The sequence below is a fragment of the Calidris pugnax genome, unplaced genomic scaffold, assembly GCF_001431845.1.
Source record: "Calidris pugnax isolate Ruff unplaced genomic scaffold, ASM143184v1 scaffold157, whole genome shotgun sequence".
NCBI lineage: Eukaryota > Metazoa > Chordata > Aves > Charadriiformes > Scolopacidae > Calidris > Calidris pugnax.
Genome location: NW_015090992.1, coordinates 122,216 through 138,897, shown reverse-complemented (window position 1 = coordinate 138,897; position 16,682 = coordinate 122,216). Strand labels below are relative to the sequence as shown.

The window sequence follows — 16,682 nt, the reverse complement described above, 5'->3', positions numbered from 1 at the left end:
GTATCTGTATTAACAGAATACACTTTTCATTCCTGAAAACAGAATATAGATGAGCAATTCATTATTTGAATCACACTGCTGACTTTACCTGTTTCCATAGGACCTTTCTCTTTTTACATGAGATAGTTGACTTCTAGCCATGCAACAGGTTGTGCTGTTGTTATTTGCATAGGTATTTAATTACATTTATTTTACATTCCAGAATGTGGGATAGGTATTTCTTTGAAAGTAAAATGACGTTTGTGTAATTTGTATATTAGCATGAAGGGGACAGGCTACCAAAATTTTCAAGCCCTATCCAAAGCACTGGAACATTCAAATGTGAGAAAATCCCTTCATAGTTATAGCCATCAACAGTGAGTGAATGCATTTCTAGCAAGTATGGATGAATCTCAGGATATCTTGTATATGCCATGCATAGTATGTACCTTAAAGTAGAACTGTGCAAGAGAGATACTGTGATGTCATATGTTTAGCCAACTCTGATCTGTTGATAAATTACTGACTTAAAAGATGTTTGCAACATGTAGATTATTTAACCAAGAGTATATTGATTAGGATAGTTACTCCATTTACTGATTAATTAAGCTAAACCTTTATTCAGTAATGGTCATAATATCACTCTGGCATCCCTTTCTTTCAGAGCTCTTGCTTCCCAGCATCCTGACTCAGGTTATCTTGGGGTCCTACAATGTCAGGCATTCCCATGGCAGTGACTAATGAGTAAGAAAGAAGCTGCTGCAGAACTGCAGTGTTACTGGCGACCGTGCTGGTAACCTGTCCCCAGATAATCTAGTTGCTTCCTTCTCTCTCCTGTACATCCCTCATCTGGTGGGCTACGGGTGCAGTGGACAGAAAGTGCAGGGGCAGTGCCTGTCATTGTGGCCTCCTCCCAGCTCTACAGACTGTCATTTTAACCCCCATTGTTTCTTTCCTTAGTTTTTCTGTCCGTTTTGGCTGACAGTCCAAAGATGGGTTTCTCAGTCCAATTCTAGATACGTGGATGCAGATATCTGTAGATATAGAAATATCCATAGATTCACATAGTTGGATACAGAAGCAGCCTGACTGTCAGAGATGCTGAGCTTTAACTGTTTTGACTGATTTTCATCATTACTGAGATTTTTGCTCAAAATGAAGTTATTGTTGCCTGTCAACTGCAGCATAGACATGGGTACCTAACTTTAAGCAATTCAATTTGAAAATCACAGTGGCAGTTTGCAAAATTAAGCTTTATAGTGATTTTTAAAATGACATGCACAACAAACGGTAAGAAATTATCTTTCCCATACATGTATTTGTATCATTGACAGATTTACAGAGAAATGGATATACTTCTCTGTAGTTTGTGGATAGCAGCATAAAACATGGACATATTTTTATATCCTTTTTGGTATTGTTTTACTATCTGCGATAACATTTTCTGTTCTGTTTGTTCAAAAATGTTCACTTTACATACCAAAGCAGGCCTCTGTGTTCCACAGTCAGATTTATATGAGTCTAGGATCTCATTGGGCAGATGGGTATATCATAGCAAACTTCCCAGTAGTCTAGAAATTGTCCAAAAATATACACTTGCAATTAGAGATGACAGAAAGAACGCATCTTATCACATACTTTTCATTTCCATTTAGTCTTGTTCTCAAAGCTTATATGGTGGTTCAAAACCATGAAAAAAAATTGTTTTGCTTAGTCCAATTCTAAGAACAGACAGAGGCTCGAGAAAGATCTTATTTTATGCAAACATACCACAACAACATCAAACAGAAATCAAGCCTCCCTAGGCTTTTGCTAGTAGCTAAACAGCTGAAGAAAGAAGCAGCTCTGGAAGAGATGAAGTACCGGGACAGTGAAGTAGTGCTGCATCAGGATGTTTAGTAAGTTAAAAATAGATGATGGGTTTTTATTTGAAATTTAGAAAATTAGTCAACTCTTGCTCTAGCAAGCTATCATTGCTTCCATTTCTGCCAGACTATAATGTTCCAGGATGGATTTACAGTTAATTTTCCTTGAAATAGCATTTGTAAACTGAACAGTTAGTAAGTGAACAACAGCCTACAGGATCTATAGGCTTAATTGATAGTCTGATGCATTTAAAATAGCTGTGAGAAAGTTGTCAAAAGATCATAAGAGTTTCAGTAGTTTTTGTTAGTAAGTAGATAATTGTTTTGGTCTATTCACTGAGTACCTGGTAACTCAAAGTCTTTTTTCCTGATTACGTATTTTCTTCAATTTGAAGACATGTTATATGTCAATGTTTTTCCTTGGCATAAGATTAAAGTCAGATATTATAGACTTAATTGTTTATCTTGAAATACTGCAGTTTGTAGGATATGACGTGGGTATCGTATTTGCCAGAGGTGAATACTTTTCCTATATTATACACTCTATAAAAATCATCAGGACGGGACCATATGTATCTTTGTGTTATGATGCTAAATACATCTGACACATCAAAGCTTTAAATTATTTATATACTAAAGTCAAAGGACCACACCACCATGTGATGTCTAGATACAGCTTCTTGAAGCATGGTGCTAGGAGTGTTAGAGTGATAGAGAAGAAAGAAGCTGTTTAGCAAAAGTTACAAACTCAGCTGGACAGTAGCGTGCAGTATATGTTAATGTCCTCATAGTAATATACATATTGGGTTTTTTACCTGTTTTTTTTAAGATTGAAACTGTAATCTGAGTTGCTAACATCCAAGAGAATGGGAAATGAGTCACAAAAGAGAAATATTCATTGCCTAAACATATTTCTTTTATTTTTTTCTTTTTATCATTGAATTATTAACAAGAAGATTGAGGTTTCTTTGTCCAGTATATTCTTCCTTTGAAAATAAAGTTTTTCTGAAATAAATAATTTTCTACCTTTTACCATCATAGTCTTTCTGTAACTGGGTTACTTGCCTTTTAATACCCTTCAGGCTAAATAATTCATTTACAAATAGAACCATGTGTCTTATCCCATTTATCATCTGCCATTTGCAAAGCACAATGAAAATAATGAATAAATAATAAAAAGCTTTCCACCTGGAAGAGTGGGGTCACTGAGCAAGTTCATGATGCCATGAATGTAACACATGTAGGAGAATTTTGGAGTCCTATAGTGAGAGTAAGTATAAAATAGCACTTTACAATGCAGACCTAATTCTTTCCAGAAGGTGTGTGTATATAGCCTTATTTAACTTATTTAAATATCACATAATGACTGAGGACTCTTTGTTGAGACTTAAAAGAGCTTTTATTTCTTAATACTAGGCTATAAGCAAATCAAATCAAAGTGTGGTAGTTGGTCCTTTTTCAGTATGTGGGTTGACACTGGAATGTATTTTGTGCCTGCAAGAATATAACCTATTCCCTTGATGGCAGGAGAGATGCTGTCATCTATCTTGAATCCAGCTGTATGCATATAATTGCAGCAGCAGAGAATTGTAAAGGAATTACTTTGTAACTGAAAAATTGAACTAATATTTGTCTCCTACTTTCAGTGGCCTGAATTCTAAGCACAGAGAAATTAAGGTTTTTCCTTCGTACTATTCCTACTGCACATTAAACATCAACAGGGATCATCTTCAAAAATTAGCAGAGATTGTTCCAACTTTCTGCATGATATCACAAAAAAAAATCTGGCAGTGTTTTTTAAAAAAAGTTTTGGAGGTTTTATTAGATAAAAATATTTTTTCAGTTGACTTGACAACCATGTATAATGTTAATGGAGTTTATTTGACCAAGGCTCTTTTTCAAAATACTTTTAAACTGAGATTATTAAAATATAGTTTAGTTGCATACTGTGAGTTGATATATTGCTAATATTTCAGTTAGCGAATGCATTCCAAAGGATGCTTCCTACTTTCACATTATATCTGACATACATATTCTTTAACCAGAGTAGATGAAGCATTTTATATATCCGTGAAAAAATAACACTTCTGTTCTTAAACCAGAATTTGATTTATTTCCATATAGATATCAACTACTACTTGTTAAAGTACAGCACTGTCTTCTTTGTTAATTATGTTTTTTTAGACTGCTATAAAGTTATCCTCTTACCCCAGACTCCCTTGTCTTCCTCCCACGTGCACATGGTGTTGTTTTACTCTTGCATAAGGTTGAATGATCACAGCTGTGGGAGAGAGAGCTTATGGACAGAGAGGGCAATGTACCCAATGCTAGCATAATAAATTCTATGGGAAGAGCACAGAACAGCACCGAATATTGTTACATCTTTGATTGTTAATGAAGAAGTAGATACAAATGTTTACATTACTTACTCTTTTGCTGGGTAGGAAGGTAGCAATGACTGCATAGTGTGATGTGGTGAAAGAAATCAGAAGTCGATACTACTGCTTTTCGACTTTTATGTGATCTTGTAATCGATATTAGGCCAGATAAAAGTATGCAGCTATTACCATGCCCTAGAAGAGATCAACAGTATGTATTGAGGAGAAGATTTCTGTGAATGCTTAAGAGCACACTTTAGCATACTCATCTCACATTGTGGTTTAATTAGTTGATGTTAGCATAATGACCTATACTTCCCTTTTGAAATAGCTATTTATTCTTATAATCAAAGGCTTCAATACGGGTCCTCACTACTTGCTGGATTTTTTGTTGCATGAACTTAATTTGGAGGTGGAAATGTATGGAGGAATGTACCCCATTGGATTAGTCCAGATACTTTGAACTACATTTGAACGTCAAAGGAGAATAGGACAAGTGTTACAAAAGTATAGTAGCTGAAGTATTGGAGGCGGTGGGAATTAGATTTTTTTATTAGTGCTTAATGTTGCTGATATACACGGTTATTATAGGTACAACAGTTTTTAGAATAGAATCATAGAATCATCTAGGTTGGAAGGGACCTCAAAGAGCATCTAGTCCAACCATCAACCTAACTCTGACAAAAAAAATAAAGAAATGAAAAAATAAGAAATGAAAATCACTAAACCATATTCCTGAGGACCATGTCTACCTGTCTTTTGAACACCTCCAGGGATGGTGCCTCAACCACTTCCCTATTCCAGGGAATAGAGCAGCCTATTCCAATGCTTGATAACCCTTTTGGTGAAGAAATGTTTCCTAATATCCAATCTAAACCTCCCCTGGCACAGCTTGAGGCCGTTTCCCCTTGTCCTATCTCCTGTGACTTGGGAGATGAGGCCGACCCCCGCCTCTCTACATGGCCCTTTCAGGTAGTTATAGAGCGCAATAAGGTCTCCTCCCCTCAGCCTCCTTTTCTCTTAGCTAAACAACCCCAGCTCCATCAGCCTCTCATAAGACTTACTCTCCAGACCCCTCACCAGCTTCCTTGCCTTTCTCTGGACCCGCTCCAGCACCTCAATGTCTCTTTTGTGGTAAGGGGCCCAAAACTGGACACAGTACTTGAGGTGAGGCCTCACCCGGGCCCAGTACAGGGGGATGATCACCTCCTGGTGATTTTACCACTTCTTACTTTAAAAGACAATGTTTCACTTCTCTGCAGGACAGAGTAGGGCTGCAAAACTCCAGCACACTGTTGAATCCAGTGTTCTGAAGAGTAGTCTCATGCTCATTTACAAATCTTCAAAAAGAGCTGAGACTATTTAATTTATTTCTCTTCATGCCAGTCACGCATGTATCCACTTAGCTAATACTGAAAACTGTATTTTTATTTAAGTCTGTTTTCTTCCCCTCTGTTTATGGGTTGTGAATGAGAGTGACAGTGAGTCTTCACTTCAGTTAAAGCATCAGCTTCAAGCAGATTTTTAGTAGAATTTTTCATTGTAGTGCCCGCTGTGAGAACTCACTGGGATGCTGTGTGTTTAAAGTCAAAATCCACTGAACTGCTTCATCAATGTTATTTCTAACAGTAAATATTGAAAAAACATTTAGGTGCAGTTTTTTAGATACAATAGTTATACATTAAACTAGTAAGCATTTTACTATTCTATAAAATTTCAACAAGCCAGTTCCATATGGAATTAAGATAGAATCACTGCAAAAATATCAAACTATTCATTGATCTCCGAAAGCAAATTAGTGAGAGAAGTACAGCTCATTAAACCTGCAATAGTTGTACAATTCAAAAAGTTGTCCAAATTATATATTTAACAGCTGATTAGAATATAAAATTTCTCATCAAATGAATGAGCATTCATTTTCACCTTTCAGTATAGAATTGTCCTCCAGACATGGTTTCATGTACTTCTATGAAAGCTATGACGGAAAAAATTCAAAGGAGATTTCCCACATGTAATATACCTGAGTTTTTCATAGCCTCTTGCAGGAGTTTTAACTTATAAATGTTTTGCAAACAACTGTTATTTTGTTGTGCTTTGGTTTATTTTTAATAACTTCAAAATTCAGCATGGGGATAAACCACGACAATGACCACCCATCCTGTGCAGATGGTCTCCATATCATGTCTGGGGAGTGGATTAAAGGACAGAATCTTGGGGATGTTTCATGGTCTCGGTGCAGCAGGGAAGATCTGGAAAGATTTCTCAGGTATATCGTTCAAGAAAAACAACTCTTACTGTTTGCCATTATAAATAGTTGCAATAAATATCCTGAAATAGCAAGTTTACCACTTCTGTGGCAGACTTGTGTTTCTATAGCCTATTAAAATCACTTAAATTATCATGAACTATATAATATTTGACAGATTAAAATCTGTTTTCAGCAACTATTGCTGTATTTTCATGTGGTAATGTATATGATTATACTTATATATATTTATATATACATTTTATATACATGTAAATCTTTTTAAAATATATTAATATGCTATGTATTGAAAAATGTTGGACAGTGAATGACCTATGAACATCATGTAGATTCTCTGATCTGTGTGCCATTCAATATGTAGTATAATTACATTAACTTTTTAAATAGAAATTTACTGTGAGATATTTAATAAAGAGTATACCTATAAAACCAATTTAAAACATTTAGTTTCACTCTATATGTTTTAAATGGGATCTGTTCCTTAAAGCACTCTTCCTTTATTAAGTTTATAAATATATCTGTTGAGAACCTATTTGCAACAGTTAAGCAGTCCTCAAAAGGTCTGCTTTATGACACTGGAATAGTTGTTATAAGTTAGATGTGTCAGTCTGATGCATTTGTACTGAATGTAGGCAGAAATCAAAACCATGACTTGGTGCTTTAGCAGGTTTAAGTATTTTCAAATATTTTTTCTTCACTTTTTGAGAAAAGTTAAATTTCTAGCTACCAGCTTAGATGTGAAAACTAAGCTACACAACTGCCTATGCATTATAAATTGGCTACATTTTTATAATTGTTCAGATCCACCAGCTTAATCAGTTAGGAAAATTTTACACTAAAATGTTGTCTGGAGCTTTCTTGAAATTCCTATTATAGCTGATAAATTATATTGTCTTTCTGCAAATGTGCAATATCAGAACCCGCTATTAACTAATATTAAGTAACCCATAGTAATTTAAATGGAGTCATTTCTCTGAATGACAGCCCGATGCTGATGAATAAAAGAACCTTAGGAGTCTACATTTTTCGAATCTCAAATATATGTTTAAGTTGGCGTGACAATCAGATTCTTTAGGATTGCTCAGCATATGAATCTTTGCATATTGCCAGGTCAAAGGCCAGTAACTGTCTGCTACAGACGAATCCTCAGAGCCTCAATTCTGTGATTATTCCCTCCAAGCTCCCAGGAATGACGTACACTGCAGACGAACAATGTCAGATTCTTTTTGGACCAACCGCTTCCTTTTGCCAAGAAATGCAGGTAAAGATGAGTGCATGCTTGGGAAAATACACCTACAAACTCATTGTTCTGTGAGAGATATTTTTGTGCATGTGTTTGAGAAAAAGAGAACATAGCATCTTCGAAATGAGAAATTCGCACTTCACATTCTGAAGTTAATATGAGCATTTTAATTTGTTTATGTTGTAAGACTTGCTCTGGCTCTCCAAACACCCTGAACCATGTTCTATCATAGCATAGCACGGATATATTCCTTATACTTCAGAAATAGAAAATATCATAGTGTGAAGTCACCTCATTGCAACGAATAGAATATTTGCAATTTATTCCACTGGGACTATCAGATTTTGCATGCAGGTTCCGTTTCATTATGGTTTTGGTGTTGAACCTCTGTATCTGACCTTCAGTAACGTATGCTGTGCCTGTGCAAGCTCCGAGGGAGAACAGTGGTGTTAGCTGGGCTCTCTCTACCACGGAATATATCTTGCCTCCCAGCAGGACCCCCTGTGAGCCCTGGCACAGCTGTGCAGTGCTATGGCAATTGGAGTTGCAGCAATTAAGTTTGAGTTTGCTGACACTGCTTCATGCCATTGCGTGAACCGGTGCCAGCGTATATTAACCTTGAAAAGACAAAGTAAAAAAATTAAACAGCTCTTCATAATTTTACAGCCTAATTCTAGTACATATCTGATTGAAGAAGCACTTTAAGAATGGTTTTAAGAGAGAAAAATTGTTCTTTGATGTTAATGGAACAGGCTCTGAACACGTTGGATGCCCTTGAGAAAGTAACCAAGACAAGAAGGGTAGATGATACTACAAATGTGTAAAGAGCGTGGAATATGGGTTGATAGAACAGGGACTAGGAGGAACTGTGAAATAAAGTTTCGTCAGAGTCAAAGTGGACAGATAGCTTGGTAGGTCAGAAGTATTTAATATGAAACATAATTCCTTGCTCCTTAAGTTCTTCAGCTCTCTTCATCTTTCCAGGTTGGACACAATACTCTTTCTTTAGCGAGTTTCAGTGAGAGTTAATCTTTATCCTAAAGATTCTCAAAGGAAACATTGCAATACATGTATGACTACCACATGCTGAGAGTTGCACAGCTGAAATTAAAAAAAGGAGCTGTAGATTACTGGTTATTATTTTAACTGTCTTATTGAAAACATTTTCACTATGAGAGATGAGCGGTAGAATTAGATATAAGGATTCTGCAAATGTTCTTAATTACTTCCAAGTGTTTTTTTCATGAATTGCAGTCTGTTTCTTGTTTTTTAATACTTTGTTTTCAATTAAAGGATGTGATTTTGGTTTCTTATTGTCAAGAAGCCTATTTTAAACAAGAAAATGGTATACAGCATTAGCCCATTATTTCTTCTAGGTCTTCATTATCAGTAACTGAAAGTGACAGTCAAACCTGGAGACTGTTGCATTATGCTGTTGCATGATGCCTTTATATGCTTTTCATTTCTGTGGGTACTTCCCATCCTTTGAAACACTTGTGTTTAGTTGTAATTCATTCATACACATTCCAATAGCTGAGTGGTCCCATGCCTGTTGTGTTTCATTCACAGATGCAGTGAACATTCTTCTCTTGGGGTCCTGACTCCAAGGTTCCTTCAGCTTTCATTATTATTTTAGAAAAGTTAGGAAGTTAAATTTAGTTAATGCTACCCTTGTAGTTTTCAACTGTTTGCACAGAGAGTACTTAGGCTCCAGTTGCTGTTACCTAATTTCCATTTCTAATCATCTTCAATAATTTCCTCTTCTTCTGACATTTTGTATGTAAGAGGACACATTTCAGCTAAATCACTTATCATCCTTTTTTTGCCACTTACCAAATCATTACTTCTTATTAAAATGGTTAGTTTAGGAAAATTCCCATTAGATATTAGTATTATGATACCTTTGTAACTTAAATTCAAAGGTATGTGGGCTTGCTTTGAAGAAAGAACCTGGTAATGATGCAGGACAATACAAAAGGCCAGTGTTCTTTTCAACTGTTCTTTTTTTCTGACGAACCGTGGTTTTATTTTCAGTTTTCTTCATAAACCAAGTCAATTCCTTGATAACATTATGGTCTTAAGAGTAAGAACACGACAACGTGGTAACAGTTTCTGAGAAGAGAGCTGGGGGAAGAACCTTCTGCAGTTGCAGACCAAAGTCCTCTGAAACAGAAATCACATAAGCAAATACCGAACCACTAAATTTTTGTAATGCATCTTCAAGAGCTTCAGACCTATAAGAAATTACTTAAAAATTTAAAAAAAACCAAAAAGCACTAAGGACAGAATTGATAAAATCTGGTGAGGGCACTGAGGCAGAAGAGAATTTCTCCAAAGTTCCACTGCCAGCCTCTGTAAAGGAGCTTGTTTTCCTCTGTGTTCTTCTGTCTGGAAGCAAAATTTACACTCTCACCTTCCCCGCAACAGAAGAATCCAAGAAATTTGATTCTTAGACTGTGGACCTGAAGAACTAGTTACAGCAAGCTTAGGCACTATATTCAGATCTTCTTTTGTTCCTTGCTGTGGGTCTTAAATTTAGCTGTTCTGTTACAGTTTGCAGTATTCTAGTCCAGGTAAATAAGATTTCTACAGTGAAGAAGAAACTCAGAGCAATGGATGGAGCACAGCCCAAAGAAAGCTGTCCTGCTCCTACATGTTTCTCCCGTGTATGAAGAGAAAGAAAAAAAAAGAAAAAAAAAAGTTGCAATTTAGATTGGGCTACAACCAAGCTATATAAACTTTCCCAGAAGTCCCTCCTGAGTTCTTGTACATGGACTGTGCAACAGCAACATTGTCTAACTGTGAAGTGCTGTTAGTCAGTAGCTAATGTTATCATCTCCCTCTAAGTACGAGGATATTATATGGAAATAAAAATACATTGAATTTAACCTACTAAATAATTGCATTTTACATATTATGAAGGTGATTCAAAGTTCAGTGTGTTGATTGTGCACATTACTGTTGCTGCCATTAAAGAAGTCAACATTTAAAGAATTTTCTAAATTAAATACAGTATTTCATTAGTTGCAGTGTTAATTTATTAAAATAATTATTTTATTATACATTGGCAATCACTGAATTTTCCATAACATCCAAACTACTTTATTTTATCTCTGCATACTCTCTTCTACTCTGCCAATAACTGGCAATTTACTGTGGTTACAGTTGTTGTCCACAAGCCAGGAAATGAGAAAGAAACATACTCCTTGAAGGGTTGTTTAAACTTCAGTAAATGCAACAATTTATAGTCCAGGATTTCTTGGATACATTCTACTTGCTGAACAGTTCATAACTGTAACTATGTAAAAGATAAATTATGAACTATGTCAGAGTCTTACATTTTTTGTGACTGGAAGATAATTTGATGACCAGACTTCCGTGCAGTCTTTTACATTAAGGAAGTATGTTTCATATATGTCAGCTATTCAACTCAGAAAACAATTGAGTAATGATGGAAAATAATTTTCTTAATGATCTAAAAATAATCTACAAATATCAGTAGTGCAACCAATAATGCATTTCTGCTGAGACTTAATTTTCTACAAATGTTGTTACCGAGCAGCACTTTGGGATAATTTGCAGTCACATTACATGGCAGCTTCTGAGAAACACTGCAGATGCCAATGATTTTCCCTTGCTGTCAGGAATTCCTCTTTATGATTTAATGGCTATAGCAAAGGACTGAGGGACCATTGAGGGCCTAGTCCCGATTTTCTGTGCGAGCCCCTCCCACTCCTCTTTCATGAGTGGTGTCCAGACTTTATTTTTTCCTTTTAATCTTTATTTCAAAGACTTTTTTTTTCTCATAACCTAACCAAAATTTATAGACCCTGAGAAAAGTGTGAGTGGATCTCAGAGTACAAGATTTATACTATGTCGCCATGCTTATCTTGTAAGGGAGCCAAGTTTGCTTTTATGCCCATGATGGCTCACACAAGAATCAATTAGACCCTAACATTGTTTCACGTAACAGATAGTGAGATCATGGCCCAGAAGTAGTTCTTGATGATTAAATGTGATTTTAGAACTTGACAATTGAATGTAATTGTTGAACTACTAAACGTTGGCTTTCAAGATTAAAGTCCAGGATGTGAATGCTATCTAGTCAGTTCCACTAAAACAATTCTTGTCATAACACAGCTGTGATCTTTGCAAAGAAGTAGGAGACTGGTTATATTTCATGGTGATTTTTAAGACATTTCAGAGACGGATCACAATGAAAAGAAAGTAAGTCATGGAAATATTATAGCCCTGGTGGAATATCTGTCCTCATCTCCACCACCACACTTTAAACAATTTGACTTTAGACAAATACAGTTCTGAAATGCTCCTTTTTGTCTCTGGTCTTTCCTCTCAAGTGGACCTTCTTTCCAGATGCATATATGATTGGAAAAGCATCTTTCTGATGCACACAGGGCTGCCTCACTCTTCATTCAAAAATAAAAACCCCAAAAGCTGGAATGACTTCTGCTGGTTTTGTAGTACATTGTGACTTTCATGATGTATTGTACTAGCTTTTGCTGTTAAAAACTCACAATTAATACATTCTTTTAGAGAAAAAAAAATAATAATCCAACAACAAACTTGGCAATAGTTTGTTTTCTAGCGTATTCACAATGAAATATTTTACAAATTGTTAATAGTCTAATATCATGAGTGTAAATGTATAATCTTCAATAACTCTTCTTTCCTTAGCTAGTGTAAAAAACTGTAATGGCTGTTGAAATGTGGTTATGATAGATAACTAGTAAAACTCTGTAAACATTACCTGTCCTGATTTTGACTGAATGAAACTTTCTCTCCAGAGGAGTAAATTTCTGGTGTAGGAGTTTGTGCTCTGATTTCGGAGTGACTATAATATTGACACAGGCCTCCAGATTTCTGTTAGTTTTCAAAACAGTCCTCACCTGCTGCATTGCAGGTTGCTAATGAAAAAAACAAGTTGTGCATCAAGTTTTTTTTAAAAAAATAAATAAAATAACATTAAAATGTGATGAGATAAAGGAAAATTTTACTTTGTTTTTTGAAAATCTGGATGTCTTTTCCTCAAATGTAGCCATTGACAAATGAAGATTTAGCAATATGAAAAAAAACCCCTTGAATTAGAAATACTAAATTAGCATATGTTGTTCTGGAGTTGTTCCAACATCTCTGCCATTTCTGTCTGTCATTTTGTAATTGGTGTGGAAGCACTTTGTCGTGAATATCTGATATTCTGTCTCATCTACATTGTCTTCTAAAACTGGTTCTCATTTGAACAAGAACAGAAATTACAGTTTGAAACTTGAAAAATGCTTCTTAAAATTATCCAGGAAAAGGATAGGACTTCTTTAACTCTATTTTAGGATATGCATAGGTAACTGTGTTATTAGTTCAGCTTCAGTACAAAACTGTTACAGGAGGAATCAAGATTGTGTTTAACTTCTGTCACACTCTCTCTTGTTTCTGTGCAATGCTTCAGACCTCTATAATCTTTGAGGTTTTTTGAAAGCTGATGTTAAAGGCATTTTTACATGTAAGACTCCCACTGGAACTGTCCTGTTCCTTGGTTCAAACACAATCTTTTGTTGAATTATGTTTCCTGTGCCATAAGACTTTTTTCAAGGTACCATAAGATTTATCACACGTTTTTCATGCACAGTGTAAAAGGCACAGAGACTCTTACTGGGTTTACCAATACAACGAATCATTTCAGTTCAAAAAAGCACATCTTCTGGCAACCCTGGTTTCAAAAAAAACAGCTGATCTTTATCTTATGCTCCCTACAACCTATGCCCCTCTTCTGATCCTTCTTTTCCCTCTTTTGGGGTACTGTACCTATTGGAGGGGAACCAGTCAGCACATGCAATGACATTTGGGCCACAATTGAGTCCCACCTGCCCTCTGTTCACTTCCACCCAGTTTACCAGTAGGGGGGGAGGGGAGCAAGACAGCAAGGAGAGTGAAGTCATGACTGAAAACCATGGGAGAAGGAGGACTTTTTAGAGAAAAATAGGGAAAGCTGCCAAGGAAATCTGGGGACATGTGAGCCAGCATACTTCAAGGCTCTGCTTTGCTTTGTAGAAGGTAAAATTATCTTTTTGTGATGCTTAAGAGGGGCAGAATAAGCAGCTTGTATTTCCATCTCTAAAACGCATTACTGACTAGTAACCCTCTCATCTCCCTTCTCTTCTTCCCATCCAAAATATTTCATCCTGATTCATCAGTTTATTTTGTGTCTTCTTTGTGGATATGAGGTTTGATTGCTTTTTGAGATATTTCTAGAGGAAGGAATGAATTCTAGAGAAGTTATGAGTCACTGGAAGACCATATGATAGCAGCACTCATTGGGATGGTATGAACAAGGGGGGATTTGGAAGTCCTCAAGAAGCCTCAGAGTTTCTTAGAAAGGCATTTTTACAAAACTCCTGTGAACATAGTTCTATGTAGCTGCACAGATGCGTTAGTCCCTGTATATGGCAATGGAATAATTTTAAAACCTTGGGGTTTGTTGCTAGTGACAGTGTTTTTTTACTCCCTTTCACGTAAAATGAATAAGCACTACGTAAAAGGAGTAAAAACTATGATTAATTTTTAAAATAATTCCCAGAAAGTTCACATCTCTTCCAGTCGCTGGGGGAGTGCATCTGTGCAATGGCCACTTCAGACCATGGGGCAAAGTTGTCCCTATGTGCTTTGTCAGATTTGCCATACACAAAGACCATGACCCCTAGGGTTAGGCTCAGAGGGTTCTTCCCCCTCTCCGTCAACACACCATGAGTTGTTTTATGTGTCCGTGATCAGTAAAAGTCTAAGCAGAATCTGCCCACTTTGGGTTTTGTGCATCTTTAACCTGTCTTTAAACAGAGTTCTATACCATCAAACTGCCAACCTTATGACACTATTAGTGGATTGAATGCAGAAACTAATTTTGCATAAGCTAGGTTTTGTGCTTACCTGTTTTGTGTGTTTGGTTTTCAGCATGTCATTTGCACTGGGTTGTGGTGTAAAGTGGAAAGTGAGAAGGAATGCAAAACTAAACTGGATCCACCAATGGATGGAACAGACTGTGACACTGGAAAGGTATGTTTCTGGTGGAAAAGTGATAAAAATTATAATGAACACCTAACAGCCAAGGAAACAAATTGAATAGGTCTTTGCACTTGTTTGAAATTACTGGTTACCTCAATTTTCATAAAAATCAAAAATATGTAGTTCAACGTCTTGTATGTTATATATTATATTATATAGTGATGATAAAACATACACCTCCCTAAAACCACTGACTTTTAGAATAAAGTTAGCAAAGCCAAGTTTTAATATTTACACTTTTATTTCAAATTAGTTCCGGTTTTGAATCCCATTAATGAGTGGAATGCCATTGTTGCACTGCTTACTCTGAACAGAAACATAAGCTTTCAGAGATACAAAGTTCTCAGCTGTAATTTAAGATTAGAAATACTCTCACCAAGGGAATCGCTGGAGATTTGTGATAAAATTTTTCAGGATAAGCTTTGTAAAGACATATTTATAGTGTCAGTGAATGTAAGAGAGTGATAAATGTCAAAAAAGCATTCTGTTAAAGAGAAATTAAATGGTCACCTGAAGTCAGACTCACATTAAATGTTCAAGGGCTTTCCTGTCTGAATAATCTCTGTCATCTGTGTATATAACTGTAAATGAAGATAAATAACCTCAAATAGATAGCAGAGCAGGAGCATGCATATATCTTGGGATTTTCATGGTATTGTGCTGACAGCAGTCTCCCACAGGAGTAATTTGTGCTTAGAGTCATATTGCATTCACCAGGACTGTCATCATCCCCCTAAAGAAGTAAACAAATCAATCAAGATAAAATGTTCAGATAGTATCATTATACATACCAAAGGAAAAATAGGCTTTTTTGTATCTCTAAAGTAATGACATTTGCTGCTACCTTTTGGTTCTGGTAAGTCTGTGTAGTTGATATTCTGCCTTAAGTCAATATTTGGTGAGTCAGGGACATGGCTTTTGTTTAATGTTGCATTCTTTATGTTGAGACTGCCATGGCCCTGGTATGGAATAAGAAAGAAGCACTTCTTATTAAGACTACCCAGAATTTTTCATTGTGAAACTGCCACCATCAAACTGTGCACCCAAAATTGGTGTGCATTTTGCATATTAATGTCTGACTTGCAAAAAGTGATAGTAGCAACACATTGCAGAGGACTCATTTTAACATTATACTTGTGGAAGCATTAGTGGGGAGTGACACGGATCCTGGGAAAGTCCAAGGAGGAAGGCAACACCATTCTCTTTATTGTAGAACTTAGGTAGCTGGGAGTAAACAATTAGAAAGGATAAGATGAAGTACTGATTCTAATTCGAACTGCTCGTTGAGCTTTATGCCAGGCTGCAGAGGTACCATGTTTATGTCTAACAGTCAAAAACTAAGCAGACATCACTGAAACATCTCAGAGGATTAGCGGGGATTATTCTTCTTGTTTACTTTATTTTGTCTGTCCAAGATGAGCTTTAGATTACACAAATCACTGGCTTTGTTTTGTTTCGCTTATATTGTAGATATGGAGTATTGTTGTCTTGTGCTCCTTTTAAGATCTTAGAGAATAATAGAAATGTCATTTGCATAGCCTGTCCAACTTGGTTGTTTTTTAAGGCAATGATTTATAAGCATCCCTCAGACTCTACATAAGGGAGTAGCTATCTCTAAAGAAAAATATATTTTGTCTATGATATCTGAAGGAATATCTTTGAATATCTTTAAATAAATATGAGCATTTTCTGTCTGAAATATCCAAGAGCATTACAAAATCTGTAATTTCTGATAGCAAATCCAATATAATGATGGAGCCATCCTATGTGAAGACTTTTCAAAGGTGGTATAATTATTCCATCATTGTAATGCCAGGATCTAAGAGAGAAAATTAAGACCATCAGCGAAGATCAGTTTGAAACTGCAGATGAAGTTTAAG

General features: G+C 36.0%; 1 protein-coding gene across 3 annotated transcripts in view; it reads left to right on the top strand.

Annotated features, from left to right (window-relative positions):
- Nucleotides 1-16,682, top strand: part of ADAMTS19 (ADAM metallopeptidase with thrombospondin type 1 motif 19) — a 144,449-nt gene that overhangs the window by 78,546 nt on the left and 49,221 nt on the right. For all 3 annotated transcript variants that reach the window (XM_014954817.1, XM_014954818.1, XM_014954816.1), the window contains exons 9-11: nt 6,348-6,488; nt 7,599-7,749; nt 14,692-14,793. In XM_014954817.1, coding sequence (XP_014810303.1) covers nt 6,348-6,488; nt 7,599-7,749; nt 14,692-14,793 — 394 coding nt within the window. The remainder of the gene's footprint in view (nt 1-6,347; nt 6,489-7,598; nt 7,750-14,691; nt 14,794-16,682) is intronic.